At 38.9% G+C, this 23,391-nt stretch overlaps 1 protein-coding gene across 1 annotated transcript in view; it reads right to left on the bottom strand.

The window, feature by feature from the left end:
* Positions 1-9,943: 9,943 nt before the first annotated feature.
* LIN28B (lin-28 homolog B) overlaps positions 9,944-23,391 on the bottom strand; it is a gene marked incomplete at its 5' end in the record, with an annotated part of 117,462 nt that continues 104,014 nt past the window's right edge. The window contains 1 exon segment of the mRNA XM_043543136.1: positions 9,944-10,481. Within this exon segment, the coding sequence (XP_043399071.1) occupies positions 10,112-10,481 (370 nt within the window).

Genomic DNA, 23,391 nt, shown 5'->3' with positions numbered 1-23,391 from the left:
TGGGATGTGGCCTCGGGGGAAGAGGAGAAGCAGGGGGAAGGGCCACGGAGGGAGAGGGGCTCCTATATGTGTCCCACTTTTGCCTTTTGAAAAGGTGGTCATGCTACCTGGAACAAAACCCAAGATTCCAAAACCTCACCATTTCTCTGCCGTCAGCAGACAACTGTGAAACCCACTGGCAAAATTGTGTCTCATCCTCCTCTAGTGCTGCTCCACATAAAGGAAGGACAGCACTCTATGCTATCAGTTTATTCTGGTATCTCAAGTGGCAGAGATCTGTGCAGTGGATCTACAGATGCCAATCCTGCTGCCAAACCAGGTGGGTGTCAGTGTGGTGCCACGTAATGAAATTTCTGTTTTGTAAAATGCCCGGAGAAAAAGTCTAGGAAATCTCTCTCTCTCGCGTGCTCTCTCTCTCTCATGCACGCACATACAACTAATGTTAAAAGACCATCATTTAAGGTTGTAAAATCAAGCACTTAGATGTTAGGAAATGCCAGAAATTATGTTGCCTGTGCAACCTCAGTTTGGTCCCCTTCTGTGTATGCATTATGATAATCTTCAATTACACGGTCACATATTAATTTTTCCACAGTACCCCTGCCTTGTTCAGTGCACAGGGCTGACTGGTGATCTGGGCATGAATCAGGGTTATGTAGCATAAAAGGCTGTTGTCTGTAGGTCCCTCACTTCATCTGTTGCGTAAATTCAAAAGTGTGTAGTGAATGCAACAGGGGATTGCAGGAAGAGAAAGGAGGGTCTCATGGTTAAGGCAGATGAATGCTGTCCTGGAGAACTGGATTCTCTCCCTGCCTCTGCCACAGAATTTCTATGTGATGCTGGGCAAGTCACTTAAACCACACTTTTCATAAGTGGTCACTAATTGTGTGTTCCTCCTTTTCTGGGTGCCCAGCTTGTGACACTGCGGGGCCTGATTTGCTGAAGTGTTGAGCACTCTTATCTGCAACTGAAGTCAGTTGGAGCTGTACTTGAATATAGAACGTGCTATATAGTGCTAAGCATTATAAGGGGCAAGGAGTGCAGGCCACACCTATGGAATGGGGGACTATATCCTGGAAAGCAGTGATTCTCAAAAGACTTTGGGGCTCACAGTGGACAAACTACTTGACCTGAGCGCCAGGTGTGATGCTGTTGCAAAAAGGTCTAATCAGTGACCTTTGATATATAAACAGGGGAGTAGCAAGGAGGAGTTGGGAGGTGATGGCACCTCTGTATACAGCATTCATGAGACCGATACTGGAATACTGCATGCAGACGGTTCTGGTGGCCACATTTTAAAATGGATATTGAAGTACTGGCTGTGCAGAAAGGAGCCACAAAAATGATTGGTGGGCTGGAGAAAATTCCTTACAGTGAGAAACCTGAAGAGCTCAATCTGTTTAGTTTATCAAAAAGTAGATTGAGGGGTGACTTGATTATAGTGTATGAGTACTTCCCAGGGAGAAAATACCAGGTACTACAGTGCTCTTTAATCTAGTCGACAAAGGCATAGCAGTAACACCTCTGAAGCCAGACTGAGTCAAATTAGAAATAAGGCACAAATGTTTAACAGTGAAGGTGATTTAACCATTGGAATATACTATCAAGGGAAGTGGTGGAGTCTCTATAACTTGATGTCTTCAGATCAACTCTGGATGCCTTTCTGGCAGTTATGCTTCAGTCAAATATGTTATTGGGATCAACAGAGGGCGATCAGATGAGATGGCCCCTTCTGGCCTTTAATTCTATGAAAGTATTCTAAAAATACATTTGAGGGGTCTCAAACTGGGCATGTAAAATAAGTAAAGATTTTTTAGCTTAATCTCTTTATCTCAGCGCCCACCTGCAAAATGGGGAAAATTCCCTTCCTCCCGCCAGGATTTTGTGACGGTAAATTAATGTTTATGAAGAACTCAGATATTATAGTGATAAACGATAGTGTTTTTTAAGTACATTAGAAGCAGGAAGCCAGCTAAACAACCAGTGGGGCTCCTGGGCGCTCGAGATACAAAAGGAGCACTTAAAGACGATAAAATCATCGCAGAGAAACTGAATGGAATTCTTTGCTTCAGTCTTCACGGCTGAGGACGTTAGGGAGATTCCCAAATCTGAGCCGTCTTTTGTAGGTGACAAATCTGAGGAATTGTCACAGATTGAAGTGTCACTAGAGGAGGTTTTAGAATTAATTGATAAACTAAACGGTAACAAGTCACCGGGACCAGATGTCATTCACCCAAGAGTTCTGAAAGAACTCAAATGTGAAATTGCAGAACTATTAACTATGGTTTGTAACCTGTCCTTTAAATCAGCTACTGTAGCCAATGACTGGATGATAGCTAATGTAACACCAATATTTAAGAAGGGCTCTTGAGGTGATCCTGGCAATTACAGACTGGTAAGTCTAATGTCAGTATCGGGCAAATTAGTTGAAACAATAGTAAAGAATAAAATTGTCAGACACACAGAAGAACCTAAATTGTTGCGCAAAAGTCAACATGGTTTCTGTAAAGGGAAATCATGTTTTACTAATCTATTAGAGTTCTTTGAGGGGCTATTAGCCAGGATGGGTAAGGAATGGTGTCCCTAGCTTCTGTTTGTCAGAGGGTGGAGATGGATGGCAGGAGATAGATCACTTGATCATTACCTGTTACGTTCACTCCCTCTGGGGCACCTGGGATTGGCCACTGTCGGTAGACAGGATACTGGGCTGGATGGACCTTTGGTCTGACCCAGTATGGCCATTCTTGTGTTCTTAAGCAACCTAGCTAAGCCCACGAGGAAATTGATAATTCTGTCTTCATAGCAGGATTTGAATAGTGTGAGGAAACTAAACAGACTATTGAATAGCTGCTTATTAAATGAGCACCCTCCAGCCTGTGCACTGACTGAGGTGGGGGTCTTGTAGAAACAACAGTAGGAACTCATGTAGTTAAAGACTGTATCATAATGCATACATGCAAAGTAGGGGCGGGGCTGAATAGGATCCCACTCTCACCTCAGTAGGGACCCTGGACATTCTGCGCATTCAAGCAAGAGAAGCGTGTCAGAATTCTGCCTTTAGGGTTTGGTTGCATATTGAGATTTTAAAATTTTTTAAAATTCGGAAGTGTCCAGCTGAAATAAAAAGGACATAGGCTTGTAATTGTCCCAGGGATGTTTATCCCTGCCTCTTATCCTTATGGTCTTCTCACTTGATCTGCTATCGGATGTATAAAAGTAACCTCTGAATGACATAAAACTGGCATAATAAATCCTTGCCACTCTCCCTTCAGTTTACTACTTAAGTGTTTATAGGATGAGTGAAAGGCAGAGAAGAAGCTGAAGAGCATTAGAGATCATGACCTAATATGTGTGAGATAAGTTGTCTTTTCGGTGTTTTTTTTATTATTACGTTGGGTGGAGGTTACAAAACCTTAACCATAAGGACTGGTGGTAGAATTATTTACAGCATTGATAACTCTCACATTATTTGGTGTTTTCCTTAATGCTCCAGTTCCTGGAGTCATGTGACTCTATGAGACATTAAACTTTTACTTTTAAAATGAAAAAGTTTCTAATCCTCAAAGTTACAGCGAAAAGCTTGAAAATGTGAAGCTTAAAGACACAAAAACCCAAAGGCAAATGAAAAGAATGCAAAACTTATTACTTCAAAATCCGCTGAGGTTTTTTTAAGGCCTAACTCATGATATTTGAACACTTCAAAGTAGCAGTACAATTCACAATTTAAGTTGTCTCAGTTATCTGTGTACCAGTTTTTTTGCCCTAATTGGACAGTTCCATCCCTCCACAATATTGCATGTATTAATGGTGTGTGTGTGAATCCTCACTATCTCAGTGTAGTGATGCGGGACGCGGGGGCTTGCCCAAGCAAGGACAGTGGGTCTCTTATCTAGCTTCAGCTCAAGTCATCAAGTCACAGCTAAGCTCTACTGCTCCTGCTAAATGCCTTCAGTTTTTCTAGCTGCTTAGGAATGCTCCTGAAATGTAGAGTTTTGCTTTCACCTCACCTGCTTTTGCGGGCATCACTTTAGGTTGACCAGTGATATAAAATGTTAGCTCACATTGCTATCTATTGACTAATCAAGCTGGTTGAATACCAGGAGTTTTGATATTCTTATTGGTCATGAAACAATAGCATCAATCTTCATTTTCATCGAGTTGTGGGAAGCCCCAAGAATCCTTCCATTCTGAAAAAGTTGCTTTAGTTTCATGGGCTTCCATTCCGATAATCATTAAGAGCTGCTGTAGTGATTGGGCTACAGATCTATTGCTGTTCTTGTTGATGATACCAATATTACAGAACACACACTATGCGATGTTATATTTAACCTATTTTAACACAATATTAAAAACAAAATATGTGATTAGATACTTTGATAGAGACCCTCTTAAACTGATCATTACTAGCTACAGCAGAGACACTAAATATTCCTAGACTGAAACAAATGCTGTATTTGTAATTGGGTGATAAGTATTACAGTCAAGGGGACTTGTGATGTTTGCCTTTCGATCTCAGATAAAATTTCCTGCAAGAAACCAGAAACTAGATCAAAATTACTCTTGAAAGTTGAAAATGAACATAATGTGTCAATGTAAAGCTATCTGAAAAAAGCAATCCTTCAGGGATGCTACTACAGGGGTTGGGTGGGAACTCTTACTGTTGTGGAAACATCCAAATGCATAAAACCATTCTGCTTTCTATATGATGTACTCAAAATTAAACCCATTGTAAAAATATCTAAATATAAAGGGACACAGTTGGAATTTAATATATAGAAAGATTTAAAAAATGCAAACTCCAGTATACTTGCATGTATATAGGGGGAAATTAAATTCAGTGGCACCAGGATTTCACATTATGCTAAATTTAGATTTGGAATGTGAAGTTTTCAGTTAGTGCTGGATGATTTATAAGTGATACTATTTAATTTTAAAAAATTGTGCATTTCAAATTTTAAATCCCTATGAAACAGATGGGAGCAGAGATTCAGAAGTTATTGAATAAGTGATGGCATGGGAATTAATTACCAAAACAGACATTTTTTGTCACTAAGTAGATGAATAACTTAAATTTATGGTGCATATTGTGAACCAGTTTCAAAAGTGATGATCTTTGACAGCTTCATTTTGACAGCGGGACACAGCTTTTGGGGTAATTTATGCAGCCTTGCTGATGTAACACAGAAGTACAATTATCCATTTATGGGACTTCGTTCTGAATAAGCAAAAATGTATATAACTAAAAAGACCTTTTCTGATGATGATATGCTGAAAAGAACGAACTGTGCTTAAGTATGAATAGTTGGTGTAGGGACAGCATTCTTTATCCTTCAACCATTCAACCCAAAGAAAATCTCCAGAGTCCACTGTAAATGTCAACGTTATATGTTTTATTTTTTAATCAAGTAATTTATTTAAACCTCACAATATCCATGATTGACAGAAATAAAAAGACATTAGGCAATGAAATGAGAATATAAAATACATGATATGTAGAAAGGCAATCAGTGCTTTAGTCCATTAAGAAGACAGTAAACAGGTGAAATGACCTTCAAAACTTCAACTCACTGTCTTTAAAAAAAAAAATACAATTCAAGTGATTTTTATTTCACCTTGTAAACAACATACAAGTCAAAATGGACAATGAGGTAATCTATACTACAGAGGATAATTTAAAACCACTAGATAAGACACAGTATTAAAGACATAGAAATCAGTGTTCACTTTGGTCTCTAGTATGGTTATTGTTGTTATTACCATGAGCAACGCATACTAGTTAAACCCAGTCTGGCGATGTTTGTCAACCAGTTGTTGCTTAAATAGTAATCCAAGAGGTAGTCAAGACCATCATCCTTTTAAAAGCTAGTTACTCTGACATTTGGTTTACTGACAGTGGTAGTAAATATCTTGGGACTTTCCAATATTCTCATAAAAATTCTACCAGAGTCATTTAATTGCAGCCCTGTTTAAGTATAAAACAGAAATGTGTGTTCATAGATCAACCTCACCAGTCAACAATTATGACAGAGGTAACACAACCAACATATCTTAAAGAGGCTGTTGATAGTAACCAAAATAAGGTCTGATGCATTTAACAAGGCTTTGCTTGTCTCTAAAACAAATAATCAAATCTCATTAAGATACCTAGAAAATTAAAATTAGTGCATCTGCACATGTACAAAGCTTTCCCAATTACTTTTAAATCCAGCACAGGGGAATACACATATATATTTTTATGATAAACATTTTCTTACAGATAAATTAATTTAAATTAATTTTAAGACTTAATGAGATTTCCCATGCCCTTTTATAATTCTTCTTACAAAGAATGTTACAAGATCTATAAACACTTTTATGGGGCTCTATTCACAAAACTAAGTATATAACTAAGCAGTAACTCTGGGATAGCACTGGTGCAAAATAAAATTGAGCCAAAAAGGGGAAGGCATGAGGATTAAAACATACTACATTTGGCAGTCCCCAAAAGCTGATTAAAAGCAGAACATTTTGGAGGCTAAAGATGCCAAATTCGACAACAACTACAACAAAAATGCCCACTTGATTCTCCCCGGCCAAAATAGGCTCTATTTTTTTTAAAATAAAACAAACAGTTTAATCTTTTCAGTATGCAAGTGTGCACCTTGTTTTAGCTTTTATTGGAGGACAAAAAAATCATCCCACAATGTCTTCTGAGAGGAGATCAAATCCAGTATCTTATTTTGGATGGAGGAGGAGATGCAGAAGGAAAGAAATTCCCCACGTTTTAAATTTCATCTCCGGTAGTGTGGGGAAGCTAGGAGTACAGCTCTTTCAGAAACTATTTTAATACAATTATGTGGACTGGTTCCATTGTGAGGTGTTCTGGCACACGTAGTCAGGGAAATGGGAATCAAGGCTGCTCCTATAAAGGGCTCTTAAATGGAGAATACTCTACACTTCATCATCAAAAGTGAAGGAACAGTAGGAGGACCCCAAAACATGGATCTGTATAGGATTCCCAAGGACCCATAAATCTCCTTCTCTTATTCATTTGAAGCAGCTTATTTAATCTGAGTAATTGAGGATGAAAACCAGACTTCCTATTGCAATCCAGTGCTAATTAGTTACTTATCACAGCTCTGCAGTTCTGTAGTTAGCTTTAGTGTCTGTGTTTTGTTTTTTGTGAACAGTGCCCACAATCCTTTTGATGAAAAAACAATATATAAACTGTAAAGAACTGTTTGGAGACTTTTCACGATTTCAAACGGATGCTTCATTTTAAACAAGTATTTGCTCTAAAGTACGCAGTGGTGAATTACCAATTTACATATATAGTACAGATAAATAGGTTTGTACCATAGGATCAACAGCCACCTTTAAGGCCAGAGCAGCACAAAGGTGTGTTTATGCAGTAAGTATGAGGTAGCCTTTTGCTGTAAACAGAATAATAATTTTATTGTTACCTATGTAAACGAAGTGGGCTTGATACTTTTTTTTTCAGAAGGTCTGAGCACCTAGGACTGCCATTGGAAATCAATGGGAGCTGCAGCTGCTCACCGTATCTGAAAATCAGACCCTGTGAATGTAAAGTCACACATATTCACATAAGCAACCAGTTCAGGAATACTGCTTTATCGCTTATTTTCACAGGACATCATAATACAAAAAGTTGATATCTGATTATAAGAAACGTAGGTGTATGTCAACTCAGAGGTAGTTATTATTGTCAGTATACAACACTTATATAGAGATATAAAGGTCTAAGTCTATTTGGTTTTGTTCTGAGTAAGCAGGCCTGTAGACTATTCTGTAAAGAAAAAAACAACATTACATGGTATATTCCCTGAGCAAAGTTCTTTGTCCTGAGTATGCTATGTAATAGTGATCACATTCTAATATACAAAAATAAAACCTAAGCTTTCAATAATAAGATAGGTTTGGTATGTGCTCTTAGCAGTTCAGTCTGGTTTTGGTGCACAAAACTCTTTCAAACTGCACCAGGAAGGTCTGTATGTCAGGATTACTTATTTCCTAATGATCTCAGCTCTGAACTTTTTATATGTAAACAGGGAATGACCAATTTTCAAATCCACAATGGCCTATTTCTATAAGGAACTTTGGTTTAAATTTTCAAAGTGACCTAAGTTTTGCATCTTTGCTCTTTAATCTGGTTATTACACCTGCTAGAAGGTTAAGCAATGCCACTTTGATTTGTCTACATAATTTAAATAAGTTTACAATCCTCACGTAAGGCAAGGAAGTACTTCTCTATAGGTACATCACATTCAATATCGTCAAAGGTAAGCTTTGCATTACAGCATACTGAGAATGTCAGTAGAAACCATTGAGATTCTCACAAACACTGTCATGGAATTCAAGCAAAGTTCATCTGCAGGACTCCCGCCCTTCATGGAGGCAGCTGATCCGTATCTATTTACTGCAGCAGCAGCAGCTACAGTAAAAGTTTCATGTGGCAAAACAATTTGGGGAGGGAGGCCTTGCCATATAATGGGCCCAATGCACTGCTGGTGTAAGGCCACTGCAGCCAATGGCATTACAACAGATATGAATTTGGCCTTTTCAGACATGCTATAGTTCTTTTTTGATTATCTGAGCTTAAACCTACCTTCCTGTCTCAATTTTTGTAACAGCCTATGTTTATTGCCAGTGTTAAGGATTATACAGGTTTCTCCAAAGAAATTACATCTGCAATGGGATGGTTAGGACATTTTCTTAGGTATAATTTGTTAATTTACCAATTGCAAATGGACCAGGTTAAGGATGGCCAAAGTGCAGCCATGGGTTGGTTAAAGTGCAGCCCAGTGAGTTTTAGAATGGGGCTTGCAGACATGTTCTTCAGGGCAGAGGAGCAGTCCCAGCATGCACTGAGCCGAGGCTGGTCTGCAGTCTTCTCCATTTCATGGAAAGCAGATGGAGTCCTAGGGCTTCTGGCAAGTCTCGCACTGTTTGCATGTCCCTGCTCTAAGGCCTCTCTGCGTCAACTGTGTATGTTCTTCACTCAGTACTGTACTTTTACTATATGAATAGCAGGGGATGCTGATGAACTGTAAGTGCCCATATAGTTTTATTCTCCACCAAGGCTGTACCCCAATATGTCATTAACTTTGTATTTCTTCTTCCTTTATCTTAAAAAACCCTAGGGAGTTCTCTCCATGACTTTCAGTAGTAAACAAGGGGGAAATCCCCTTGATCTATACACTGACTCAGGGGGACAAATTGGGACCAAGGGAAGCAGCTGCTGCCACCACCCCCGTCCCCACCCCCTTCAAGATTTTCACAAAACTCAAAGGGGGCAGACAGGGTGGTAGCTTGATACCACTCAAACCAATCAGTTCAGAACAACTGACACATTCTCCCCCACACAACGGTCACCTAACTTAAAATTAAACCATATTCATTTAACATAACATTTGAGATCTCAGCACAGAAACTACACATTCATTGTCTTTTCTGGAGTCTACTCCTGAACAAAGATTGTGGCAACAGAGCCATACTTAATCAAGGCATGCCCTTGACAGGTGTGTGGAGAAAAAAACAACATCGCTACACTTTGGGCATCAAGAACAAAATATATACCCAAAATAGAGAGTTAGGGGAATGTCTTAGTATTCTTAGTACCATATCATTGGTAGCTTGGAGAGGTGAAGTATCCTTTGGTTCACACAAAAGTAACAGTCATGATCTTAACTGGTTTTTAAAGCATGTTTCAAGATTGCTGCCAGGAATGAGTATCCAAAAACATTCTGAACCATGACTATTGCTTCACAATGGATGATGTATCCTGGGAAATGGAGACTGTTCTGCTGGTGTGTGTATGTATACATATACAGAGATAGAGATAGTGATTATAGATATGTATACATACAGACAGAAAGACATGATAGAGACACACGCACTCGTGCACATCCACACAAACAGGCATAAAACACAAGACACCCTGCTCAAATGTAATTTGCTTGGAGTGATTTGTCTATTAAAAAAAATAAATTCACAGTTCCTCAACAGTAGTTAAAATTTCAGGTCAGCTACTGATAGTGAAATTACTTCCCCTGTTCTTGCATGAGGTAGACATTCCAAGAGGGTAAAGAAAATGAAAGGTTACGACAAAGCTCTAAGTTTTTTTCCTTTTTTGAACAGAAGGCCCCTTTCTGCTTTGTTCTTCAGGTGATGCAGATAACTTACTGGAGGCAGCTTCTTGTGGTGACCTGCCTGAACGTTCTAAGATCTCTGACCTTCCCTCCTGAGAATATGATGGAGATGAATGGCCGTAAGCCCCTCCCCCTTCTCTCAGGAAAGCAGAAGTGGAAGGCTGTGGTTCTGCTTCATATCTTCCCTGAGAACTAGTGGGCTGTTGTGAAACAGTTTTATGAGGGCAGTTAGCCACCATGTGCATGATGCTCTGACAGTAATGGCACTTCTTTGGCTGTGGAGGTAGACTACATTCCTTAGCATGATGATCAAGGCCACCACAGTTGTAGCATCTACAAATGAAAAAGAGAGTCTGTTATAAAATACGTCAATAAAAATATTCTTCAAAACATTAAAGAAAGAACGAGGAAGAACCAAATCTTAAGATATGTAAACAATTTTTTATTTCATGTGAAGACACACAGCACATTCGTAAAACAGTGGGAGTTTCCACTCAATATTTTATAGTGTTTATTTTCTGGTTGTAAGGATTTAAGGTGAGATTTTTTTCAGAAGTTTCTCATTGATTTAGCAGCACAAGTTCCACTGAAAGGGAATAGGACTTGTGCTCCTCAATCACTTAGGTACTATGAAAATCTCATCCTCATTTAGGCCAGATTCCGCCACCTTCATTCATACTGATGAGTATCTTCCTCCACAAACACTTTGGTATCACTCACACAGAATCTGGCCCTTACTTAGAGTCTGATTCAAAGCCCACTGAAGTCAATGGGAGTCTATCTACTGACTGCAATAGATCAAGTCCTAAGGCCAGATTTTCAAAGGTATTTAGGTGCCTAAAGATGCATTTAATAGCTTTAAAAATATGGCCTAGGGACACAAGAGGTGAAACTGTCAGGGCTCTTTTGTGTGAGACCCAACAGTCACCGACGCTGTGTGCAAATACATTAGAAAAATATATGAAGGGAATAATAATGACTTTATGTACCCCTCAGTGGTAACAAAAGTTAAAGTCCAGAATCAAAAATAAGCTTTATAGTTTATTAAACTGTAAAAATGGATGTTTGGACTCTGCCAAAATGTACCAGTTGTATTTCTCTGCAATAAATAATCTCAGAGAATGTGCTTGGGCTGATAACATTAGAATGGTCCACTAGAGGGCACCAAATATTCAAACATGTGCCCACAATAAAGTCTGTAGCTCATGTAATGTAGATTAAATATCTTTACTTGAATATTTGTAGCAATAAACTGTTTGAGTGCTAGTGTGTTTAATTTGGGTTAATGACTGAAGGTGTGGTTGCAAAAAAATCAGGCTATGATTGCCTACAAGTGCATCCTCACTAATTAGTGCTGTTTGTGCCATATTAGCTACAAGGTAGAAAAGAGTCCTCCATTAAAAGTTGAATAATATGGTGCAATTTGATAAGAAAGAAGTTCATGTTCTTTGATAAACAGTCTCACAGTTTACCCAACCCTTCCAAAGGTATACACCACCTTAAAAACTGTATGGCATCCAAATTAGTCAAATCCAACAGAGCAAAGGGGAAGTTATGATGATAATAGCTAGATCATTTCCCCACCAGGTAATGGGAAGGAAATCTCTGCAAGGGTCCCTTTGAAGAAGAGTTCCTCCCTGATTCTTTCCTCTGTGGGGCAGAGAAGAGGAATTCAACCTCCCATGATCCAGGAGGTTTATAGGAGGCAGTTCTGGAGCCCGGGGGTTCTCCCCACTGCCCGCTGTTGCATGACTTCAGTGAACTCTCCTGCCCCAGGCTGTCCCCTGTACCACCCTTAAAGGGATGTTCTCTCACCATAGAGGAGGTTCTGTAGGAAAAGTTATACAATCCTGTGCTGTGTTACCTTTGTCAGTAATATCTGCATGGATTAGTAGGTAGGGGGAATGATGTGTCCCCAGCCCCAGCTCACCCACCAGATCCCAAGAGTGCTGCAAGGGGATGGGTGGGAATGGTGTCATGGACCCAGCAGCCTGAGTGGAAGGTCCTCTCCATGCCTGGATCATTGTGACATAGTAAGAGGGAGATGGTGGCCAGGAGAAGCTATTGGCAATACCTATTGCTAAGAGGTTGCAGCATGGTTCTGAAAATATAACAGTGAGCATCGTAAAATGGGTTTATTGTTTTCTTCCTTGGAAACCCAGAACTCAACACAATTAAATTTAAGTCTTCCAAAACCAAGTAGACAAACTCCAGAATGTTCAACTATTACATGGCTTTAACCTTTAAAACAGCCATGCCAATGATTAAACACACAGCCAGAATGTAAATACTTTACTGGTAATCTTGTTAACTAAGGGCTCAATCCTGCAGTCCTCAAGCAATACCTCACTGAATGATCCTTATTTATACGACAGGCTCCATTTATGATTTCTTTAAATGAGCACAGTATACATTTTTTTACTATTTGCTAAAAAGAAAATAATTGCATGAACGGTTAAATCATGCACAGAATGCAGGTCTGTGAAGATAATTTCTTTGACGTAATAGGACCATCATGTTACATTCATCTTGACCTTTGTATAGATATTTGCTGTGTTTCTATAATTAGCATTATACATCTTATACATGCATAAATTTAATTAATTGTTTACCATTTTGCTGAGGAAAGTGACACCAAATCACATGATGTGATTTCTATGCTTAACTTACAAACCTGTTAAACAAGGGAAATACTGCTTACATAGACCTGCTCCAAAGCCCACTGGAGTCACCACGAACTTTTCCATGGACTTCAGTGGGCTTTCGATCTAAGTCGCGGTTAGATATTTTAAAACTGCAGATCACTGGAAAATTGCAGTTTTAGCCAGAACCCTGCAATCACTTGTGAACATATTTAACTTTGTGACTGCTGTGTTCGTCTACTTGCATGCCCAAACTGAAGCATGGATGTGTGCATGTTTGCCTTAGCTTGTGAAACAGATTTCACTTTTGGAAGAAAAATTGCTAAAAATAGTATAAAGTTTATACCAGCCTTGAAAAATTGCCATTAATATTTCCAGGCAAGGAGGGGGAACCCTTTCCCTCTAACAACTCTTGCCTATCCATTAGCATGATCCAAAAAATTCCTTGCCTTGGCCAAGCTGAATTTTGCAAGGGCAATTTATAATTTGAATAAGTAAAATGATACATAGAATTCCAATGATTTTTTACAAATCCTTGCATAGAATGTTGTAATGACATCAGCTGTGCCCAATTTTTAGAAGTGTAACCAAAAAAAAAACCCTGCTAAAATGAGTCTTTAAGTGGCTTCAGATGAATGCTAACATTTTTAAATATTCAGTATACATCTGTTTTTTGTGTAATCGGCCAGTAGGATGGAAGAACTGTTTCTCAAACTGAGTCTGTTTGCATGTATTGTAAACTGACCCAGCAATCTTAATTACCCTCTGTAGTTGAAAGGAAAAAAAGAAAATAGGCAGGGTTTTACAAACCACAGTCATCTAGCATTTATTTCCCCAATATTTCAGCAAGGTTAAATAAAATGTTAGATACTTCACACCCATCCTATTCTCTAAGACCAAAATGATAGATATTTCTTATGTTTAGTAAAAATGTTTTCATATATTAAACATTGTACATTGGTTTCCTTTCCCTCAGTCACTGAAGCTATTGCAAAACAAATGACCAAATTAACATCTCTTACTGGTATATAGCTATGTTTGACAGATAAGATCTCTCCAGAACCACTAGATAAAACAATAAGAGTGACAACTGAAAAATAATGGCAATGATCCCTTCCCTTAGCCCTCCTCCCCCAAAGTTCTAGAAAGATACTAAAAAATAAGGGGGGGAGGGTGTTATGATTTAAATTTGATATTAAAGAATGGCATTTTCTTGCTTTCTTTCTATATAGTATAAGATATGTATTTATTCTGTGACTTCTTATCTATGTGTTAGTAAGGATTGTAATCCACTTTGGGAATGATATATCTGACCTTAATTCTGGAGAGAATTTTATAGCTGTAAATTTAACTTATTTTCACTTCCTTCCTTTAGGATCACATTCATCCAGAAGCTTCCTTTCTCTCTCTCTCTTTTAAAAGAGTTCGAAAATAGGTTAAAGGGCCTCAGTAATAGAGTAGGCTGCAGCCACGGACAAATCAATTTAATCAGTCACTATGGTATGCACTGTGTTATCCAATTCAGTGAACCATTTCGCCTCACCAATTGACCAAAAACCTGCTGTCAGGGCCCCCACTTCCACTCCAGGGGCCTCAATCAGCTTTTGCATCTATATTTATCATTACATCCTGCTTTCAAAATAGTTTAATCCTCCCCAGTTTACTTAAATTTCTAGTAGCGTTTTTTGTTGCCCTTGTTTTAATAAAAGCTATTGTAATTAAACTGTAATTTGGCTTTTCAGCCATGTTTTTGTCACCAAGCAAGTCAGTCTACTGGTTGAAGTGTTGCATTAAATTGTGTATGTGCCTGTTCATGTGTGCCTGGACTTAAACAGGAGGGTGGTATTTATTCAGTTCTTCTGACTATTTATTCGTTCCTTGTCAATCACTCTTACCAGCAAGACAGCTCACACCCCATTCTGAAATGCTTTCGTTCTCATGGGATTGACACCAAAATGGAAATGGTCAGCCACCTCGGAGCACACAAATGATACCACATGGTATCATTCATGCACATTGAAATGTGGTATTAACCCTTTTGTTCTAGCTGAGAATTCAAAACACAAACTGTTTGTAATTGCTAATGTGTCAGCTGTATATTCTTACCTTACACCACAATGAAATGAAACCTAATACATTATGATACACAGGCACAGGCTGATCTATGTATGGATTTGTATATTCTTGTGTACACACTGTATACATAAATATACAAAACAATAGACAGGCAAGCTTATACAAAGGAAAATTAAGCAAGTGCACATTTGAACATGCATATATAATCCAAACCAATAACACTGGAATAAATGATTATCCAAAATAAAAATGCCACTGAAACATGGTGATTTAGCTCAGCATCTTAAAATAAAGTTAAAATAAAACAAACTACTATACATCACATGATGTCTAGGTCAACATAAAGTCTAAAGCACAGCTAAAACATGTATGAGCAACTCCTGATTCTGTCTCTTCGAAACGATCTGCTATAAAAGGAACAGCCCCTCATAGTCTTAATAGGCTCTGATAATTTATTAGGTGACTGCATGCTCAAAACCTAACGCAACATGAAGTACAGATAAAGAGATGACAATTATCCTAAATGTGAACACTGCCTCAGTACAGTTAGCTGAGTAAGGAAGGTAGATTAAGACTGCTTCTGAGACACGGAATGAAAAATTTCATGAAATGAAAGCCTTAGGAAATCTGTCTAGCATCATTTAATAACATCCTCAACATACTTTAAAATCAACAGCAAGAAAACAAGTCTATTAAAATCTACAGCTGAGAAAGGAAATATAAAAAACCCACCACCCTAGGAATCTAAGAAACACTCTCCTTCCAAACACCGGTTCACCATCAATTCATAGTTAAATTGAGAATTTTACAAAGTTGAACAAAAACCTTAAATGAATAGGAATGAAAATGATATGAATGTAATAGGTGCAATATTAACTGTAACCAAACTGATGACTGGAATTCATTTTAAAATTACCTATGCCTTCAGAAGCTTAAATGCAAAGTAAAAAACACTTCTAGCATTTAGCTTTCCTTAATTTAAACTCATGTTTTCATGTTCATACTTAGAAACAGTTTTATAGTGACACCAGCACTGTCTTGCAAACAGTTTGCCACAGCTTGGGTGATCTAAGCAACAAGGAAGGCCAGCACAATTGTGTGCGTCTTCACGCTGACCTATAATATGATTTGGACAATAATCCAATATATATGATGAGTAGAGAATAATTGTGTAGCTCTATGGTGTTATCTGTTGACAGAAAAAACTTTAAATTACTTACTGGTGACTACATGATTTTTTACATCTACTTAAAGGGCAGGGGAAAGGGAAGGGCTGCAGGCAGCGGTGTTTAACTCATTTAAATGTTCCCTTTTTCCCCCCCTTTAAATACTAACCAGTAATAAAAACTGCATTTTGGTGCGTTGTGAACAGTGAATGGTTTCTAATACAGTGCGGGGGCTAGTGGTTTAAATGCTTTGAAAGATGGCATGTTATTTTACAGCAAGTGCAAATTAGAGGTTTTACAACACATGACACATAGACTAAAAGGAAACGTTTAAGAGACCTAAGTTTATAAATAAAGTTTTCTTTAGTCATTAGCTCCACAACATTCTTGAGGAAATGAGAGTTTTGCAAGCAAAACACAGGGAAGTTTTCTCTAATTATCCTATTCTGATGCTAGGGGAGTTAAACTATCCATGATATAGCAAAAAGATTAACATTGAACATAATTGTTTCAGTATTTAAAGGCTTCAGTGACATTAGTCTGAAGAACAAGATGGTTGGGGGGAGGGGGGCGGGAGAAGAAGGGAACACCCACACCTTCCCTTGCTGAGCCTGGTTCAGATGTAAACAATTACCCACAGAACATATATGATGAGAGTAACTGTAACGAAATTGCCTGCCCCTGATGCTGTTTTATCATTCTCTTCAGTCAGGGCAATACAGCAGCTGAAGTCAGAAATGCTTCTCCAGCATTACAAGATGCTTCAGTCTGTCCAAAGTCAGCTAATCTATGAGTTCATTTTTCATAGGAATCTAGAATAATTTTTATGGATGATTTAAAGGTTCTAATAACCCAAGACTGGATATTAAACCTTTCCCAATAAGCATTCTAAAAGCTGAGAGCATCACATTTAATTTCCTGCAGCTAAACACAAGCCTTTAAGATGTTCGCGTTATGCAAAGGCTAACCACTGCCGCTGTAGGCTATAAAGCCAAAGAACTTTTATTTGTTAATTTTTTTGTAAAGAAATCAACAGTAAAAACGTCAACCTGACCGAGTGCTAGGAAGTCACTTTAACCTACTTTTGTTTTAAACAGGACTTCTTCCTCATATTACTTAAGAATATAAATGGCAGGCAGGCATATATCTGATGTCTTTACAGATACTGTGAACAGTAAGAGACAGAGACGCTGAATATGAGGTCAAAATCACCACAACTTGAAAACAGACAGCAACTGTCATGGGAAGGGAGGTGGGGTTATTTTTTGTCAGCTGCTACAGAAACAAAAGAAACAAGTTGTACGTGAACAGTCAAGTAAACTACATAAAGTCATGCATGTGGAACCTTAAATTAGAGCAAAAGAAGGGGGAAGGGCAGGCAGGAATTCAGGTTAGCTCTAGATTCTATGCAGCCTGCTACCCATTCCATTTAATATCTTCACCCTGATTCTTATAAATGGAGGTTTATTTGTTTTTTAAAGGGAGGGTATTTTCTTAATCATTTTAAAATTCAGGAAATCCCAGAGGAAACAAAGCAATGGTGTTGCTCACTTGTGTTTAAAACATAACGACATGAGTACTGCTCATGGCATAGGAATTGTATTCATGCGGTTGTCCAGAATTTCACAGTGCTGCTTCACAACTCATCAGGACACACTTTACACTGGTGTGCATTCTTTGCAATCCCATTGTATTGGTTTGTAAATTAGGAGGGCATCATGACCAGGCTTTCTTGAAGGGAAAAACTAATGTGAGACCTGTAACAAACACGAGACATACCCACAAAAATACTCTGCTCATTCTAAGCAAAGAAAAAGACCAGCTGAGGTTTAAGATTTTTCCAGAAACTACTCTGCCTGTTTCACACACTGATTTTATTTACTACGTCATTTTGCTTTCTTACCTTTCGATTAAAGCAGACAGAATCTCACAAAAACAATATTATTTACTTACCCATTAAAATGTTTATTTATATTTTTTAATTATGCTCTTATTGTTTTAATAAAACATATCAGAAAACTGTGTAAATTAACCCAGCTGAAATGTTAGACGATGGTACCTTAGGATCAAATTCCGATGTTTACAAACAGGCCTGACCCTGCAACTGTATCTGCTAATTTGGCCCCTTGTACCCACCCATGCAGGAGGGACCCTGTTAGCTGCAGTGGGAGCCTACAGGGGTCCACGCTGGGGAAGTTAATTGCAGCAGTGGGGCTTTTAAAGTGAAATTCTGTTTGAAAATTCACAGCTTCACTGTTTTTGAGGGGAATGAAAAGCTGATCTGCTCACCTTTATATCCCCTCCCCCTCCAAAATAAAAAATCCTCTAGCACAAGGATAACAAGTAAGAGCTAAGAGGTTAAATTTTTGTAGAGGCTGTTTAAAAGCCTCTCTCTTCTCCTAAGACTGCCTTTTCTCCACATTTAGATAACCCCAACATGCTGTCACGAAGACACTTTCTGCATGGTTTCCAGTAACATAGCATGGATTATTGTTGATGTATGTGTTCATTACAAAAAATGAAATGCCTAATTGTAAACTCATCCGACTGAATAGTTTCATGTGGTTAGTTCTAACTCAATCTATTCTCCCTAGTGTATTTTAGAAGTAATATCAATAGGTTATATTCTTTTGTTGATGATTTTTTTTTCCAACAAAGGAGCTAACAAATCAGGCAGAGCATTTGTCTGATAAATTAGGCATTTGGTGATACGATGAAGTTAAGTTTGGTGGGAAAATAATTGGTTTAGAATGAGCTACTATGGTTTACTAAAAGATTTTGTTTTCCTGATAAGAAGCAACCAGAACAATAAACGTAAGATGGTGGTTAAACCGCACAGACCCATATAGAATTCAGCCATTTTATTATTCTTCTAAAAATGGAGAGGACCACACAGACATTAGCTCTTGAAAAAAACTTCTCTGACAATTCCTTTCCTTTCCATGGAATCTTATTTACACTGTTCACTCAGTCTAGTTTGCAGACAGGGAGGGAAATTATTTTCACGCAATCAAATAAAAAATAGGTATGGAATATGTCTCCTGAAGGAAAAATGCTTTGGCTTTTTTAATTTGTAAAAATTAAACAGTGCATGAACACAGTCGTTTTCTCTCTAGCGGGAGTTAAGAACTTCTGAGAAACAATTTTACGATGTTCAATCTCGATACAAGAATACAATATTTACATGTCAGATTTTAAAAGGTAAAATGTGTATCTGTCCACAGCACTAACACAGCACAGAATGAAAATGCATATTTTAAAAATGGACTCAGTTCTTACTAGATGATAGAACCATTTCAAATTCAGTAACCATTTAAATACACCATGTTGAAAAGAGTCACATAAATTATACGTTTCAGGTGTGAAACGTTGAACTATGAATTCAGATAAATCCTAAAGTTAAGAGCCAACCCACTTACATTTTGAAAAATATATACAAAAAACAGAATGATGTTCCCTGTGAGCTTTGATATTTGACACTAGCAAGCAATTATGACCTTAAATTAAAGTGGCTCCATTTAAAATATCTAACATAAAGCTGTAAGTGGAATTGCAGAATTAACAATAGTTTTTCAGAAAGAATTTTGGTGACCAGTTTCTAAAAAACTTTCTTAAATTTAGCATGCAAGACCTCAGCACAGAAATATTTTACTAACCCATTTTGTACAGAAAATACTCTATCAGAATGAACCAGTGTACCATAATATATATTGTTTGTTTGTTTTATAAAAACAAACATTCTCTGATCTAAGAGGTAAGTGGTGTGCACCAAAATATGAAAATTAAACATATAAAAATATCTATTACCTAACAATGAATTAATTTAACTGGGTAGAAAGTACACATTGACCTATTTACTATTTTTAAAAAGAGAAATTTTAAAATATTTTGTGCATAGCACATTGCCGGTAGACAGACACAGCTACTGACATAGCATAGGGAACACAGAATAATGCCTATGTCACACACATTAATCTAAACCTAATCCTTCCCTAGCATTCAACATTATAGGTTCTAAACTGGGACATTGTTCTGCTATAGAAAAATAAATGACTTTTTTCATTAGAAAGTGCGGCAGGATTTCCAAGTGCCTTATGAACAATTCCTCCTGTGTTTGAATCTTACATCCTCCTGCAACTAAATCTTAACTGGACCTGAGGAGAAAGTAGCTCATTTCCACAAGGAGCTCTTAGGAGCCTATGGTTAAGAAGTTATCAACTTCCATTTAAAGTAATTAACTGCACCCATCCACCCACCTATTTATACAACGTAACTGGGTAGGGAAGCAAAACTGGTTCCTGCCCCAGCCCCTTACATGCCCTTCTGATGGCAAAGAGAGACCTTAAAGAGCCACAAAGAACCACATGGACCTGACATAAGCCACAGAGTCCGCACCTGCAGCCCCTGACGTGCCCATAGCACTCATCACCACAGGGGATGCTGTACTGTGGGGCATGCCTGTGGAAGCTGCCATGAATGAGAGTAGCCTAAACACTACTCTAAGTTAGTGCCTCTCAACCTTTCTAGACCACTGTACCCCCTTCAGGAGTCTGATTCGTCTTGCAGACCCAAGTTTCACATCACTTAAAAACTACCTGATTACAACTGATGCAGCAAGGGTCGATTTAGCTGGTCTAATGAAGACATGCTAAATGAACAACAGAGCGCTCGCCGATCGACCCTGGTACTCCAGCTCCCCGAGAAGAGTAAAAGAAGTGGACTGGAAAGCATCTCCCGTCGATGTAGCACAGTGAAGACACCGGGGTAAATCGACCTAAGCTACGCTGACTCCAGCTATGTGATTCATAGCTAGTGTAACTTAGGTCGACTTACCCCGGTAGTGAAGACAAGCCCTAAGATGGAATTTTTCAAAAAGAGGTGCCTAAAGTTAGGCATCTCAATCCATATTTAGGCATCTAGACACAGTGATTTTTCAGAGGTGCCTGAACAGCCATAGCTGTCTTTTAAGTAAGTGGGAGTTGCAGGTATGCAGCACATCTAAAAATCAGGCAAGTTTTAATGAGATGCCTGACTTTAGGCATGTATGTACTTGAAAACTAAGACTAATGGCTTGTCTACACATGGAGTTATCCAGGAATTGCCTCGTGCTTTAAAAACACACCCTACCTTAATCCAAATTAACTTTCAAGTGTAGACAAGCCCTAAGCATTTTAAAAATCCACAGACTGTTGTGGTGGGAGTCTTTTGTGGTTTTGTGGCTGCTCTTGTTGTTTTTGGGGATTTTGTGTGTGTCCCACCAGTATGTATTTCAGATGTACAACATTGGGACTGGGGAACAAAAACTAAACCATGTTTCTAATGGGTAGAAAACACAGAGGGTCTGTTTTTGTTCTTGCTTACACCATTGTCAATCAGAAGTAACTCCACTCCAAGTCATGGGCATTAGATCAGTGAAAAACCTCGGTGAGTTTGAATCAGGCCCAGTGCTGTAAATGCATCTCTGTAGTCATGCTAATTGATGTGTTAGGTCATGGTTCTAACACGACATGTGCGGCACATGCTGGACTAGGTTTTTCTGGGAATCTTAGCAGATCTGTAGGCAGGATGTTAGGCTGTTTAAGGCTGTGTCTACATTACAAACTTCGGTTGATGAAAATTATGTCAACATAAAGCTGCCACAGTTAGTATAATGCTTATGCTCATGCATACTTGGCTTCTTGTGTCAGGGCTACATGTACTCACCAGGAGTGCTTATGTTGAAGCACAGTGCTGTGCACCATGGGTAGGATCAGTGTGCAATACACATCATCTGGCACGCTGTCTTTTGGGAAGCTTTGGCAATGCATGCTGGGGCAGAAACAAGTCACACAGGGGTGACTGAGAGCAAGGGGATCAAGTTATCATCACGCAACTTTCTCAATGCTATCCATATCTCGTAATTTTGGCACAATTTTTAAAAATCCCACAAAACCAAGCAGCACTTCTCACTGCCTGCCATCTCTGACAGAAGCATGGAGTGTGTAAAGCTCTGCACTATTGTCATGAACATTGCAAACATAGAATGCACAATCCTCCAGTATTTGCAGAGCCGCAGGAAGAGCTGCAACAATGGGGGAACATGATGATTTTGTGGAGGACAGACTGCTATGGGACATAGCAAAAAACAATTCAGGGTGGTTGGAGGCATTCACGGAGCAGCTGCAGATGGTGGAGTGCCACTTCTGGGCCCAAAGAATGAGCGCTTACTGGTGGGATCACAGCATAATGAAGGTTTGGGACTGATGAGCAGTGTCTGCAAAATTTTTGGTTGTGAACGGCCACATTTTTGGATCTGTGTGCTGAGTTCACTCCAGTCCTCCAGCACATGGACACCAAAGTGAGAACTACCCTGACAGTGGAGAAGCGAGTTGCGATCACTCTGTGGAAGTTTGTGACATCGTATTGCTACGGGTCAGTGGGAACCCATTTTGGAGTTGGGAAATCTGCGTGCCGTGTGTGTGTGGCTGTTGTCATGCAGGTGTGAAAGGGCCATGCTAGGCAGGACTGTGACTCTCAGACACAGTGAATGGAGTTGCAGCAGTGAGGTTTCCGAACTGCATTGGGGCAATAGATGGCACACATATCCCTATTTTGGCACCCGCCATAGCATATATCGATAGAAAATGCTACTTTTCTATGGTTTTGCACATGTTGGTGGTCACCAGGCATGCTTCACTGATGTCAGTGTTGGCTGGTCGGGGAAGGTGCATGACATTTGCATCTTTAAGAACACAGGACGATACAGAAAGCTGCAAGCAGGACATTCTTGCCCACTGTAGATTATCATTGGCAATGTTGAAATGCCAATAGTGATCCTGAAGGACCCAGCCTACCCCTTGCTAAGCTGTACACCAGCTTCCTCGACAGGAAGGAAAGATTCAACTACAAGCTCAGCAGGTGCAGAATGACTAGTGAATGCATTTTTGGTAGATTGAAGGGACACTGACATTGTTTACTCAAGACTGGATCTTGGTGAAAAAAAACATCCCAAGGGTTATAGCTGCCTTTTGTGTCCTGCATAATATCTGTGAGGCAAAGAGAGAAAACTTGCCATGGAATGGAGGAGGAGCGGCTGTCTCCTGAGTTCAAACAGCCAGAAACAAGGGCTATTAGAAGAGCTCAACACAGAGCTATGTGACTGAGGGAGGCCTTGAAAGAGCACTTTAACAGTCAGTAATGTGGTGTGGTGGACTGCACTCTGTCTGTCCCTAAAGTTTTGGGGGTGTTAGGAATTGTGCAGTGCTTGCTGTAGAAAAACAAGTTGTGGGCGCTTTCACGAGTGCTAGGCACTCTGCTGCATATGTTGTGAAGTAATAAAGATGAATTATTTACCCCGCTCCCCCCCAAAATAGATTTTTA

Source organism: Chelonia mydas, chromosome 3, assembly GCF_015237465.2.
Source record: "Chelonia mydas isolate rCheMyd1 chromosome 3, rCheMyd1.pri.v2, whole genome shotgun sequence".
Taxonomy (NCBI): Eukaryota; Metazoa; Chordata; order Testudines; family Cheloniidae; genus Chelonia; species Chelonia mydas.
Note: the sequence above shows the minus strand (reverse complement) of the source record. Positions and strands in the feature narration are given on the sequence as shown.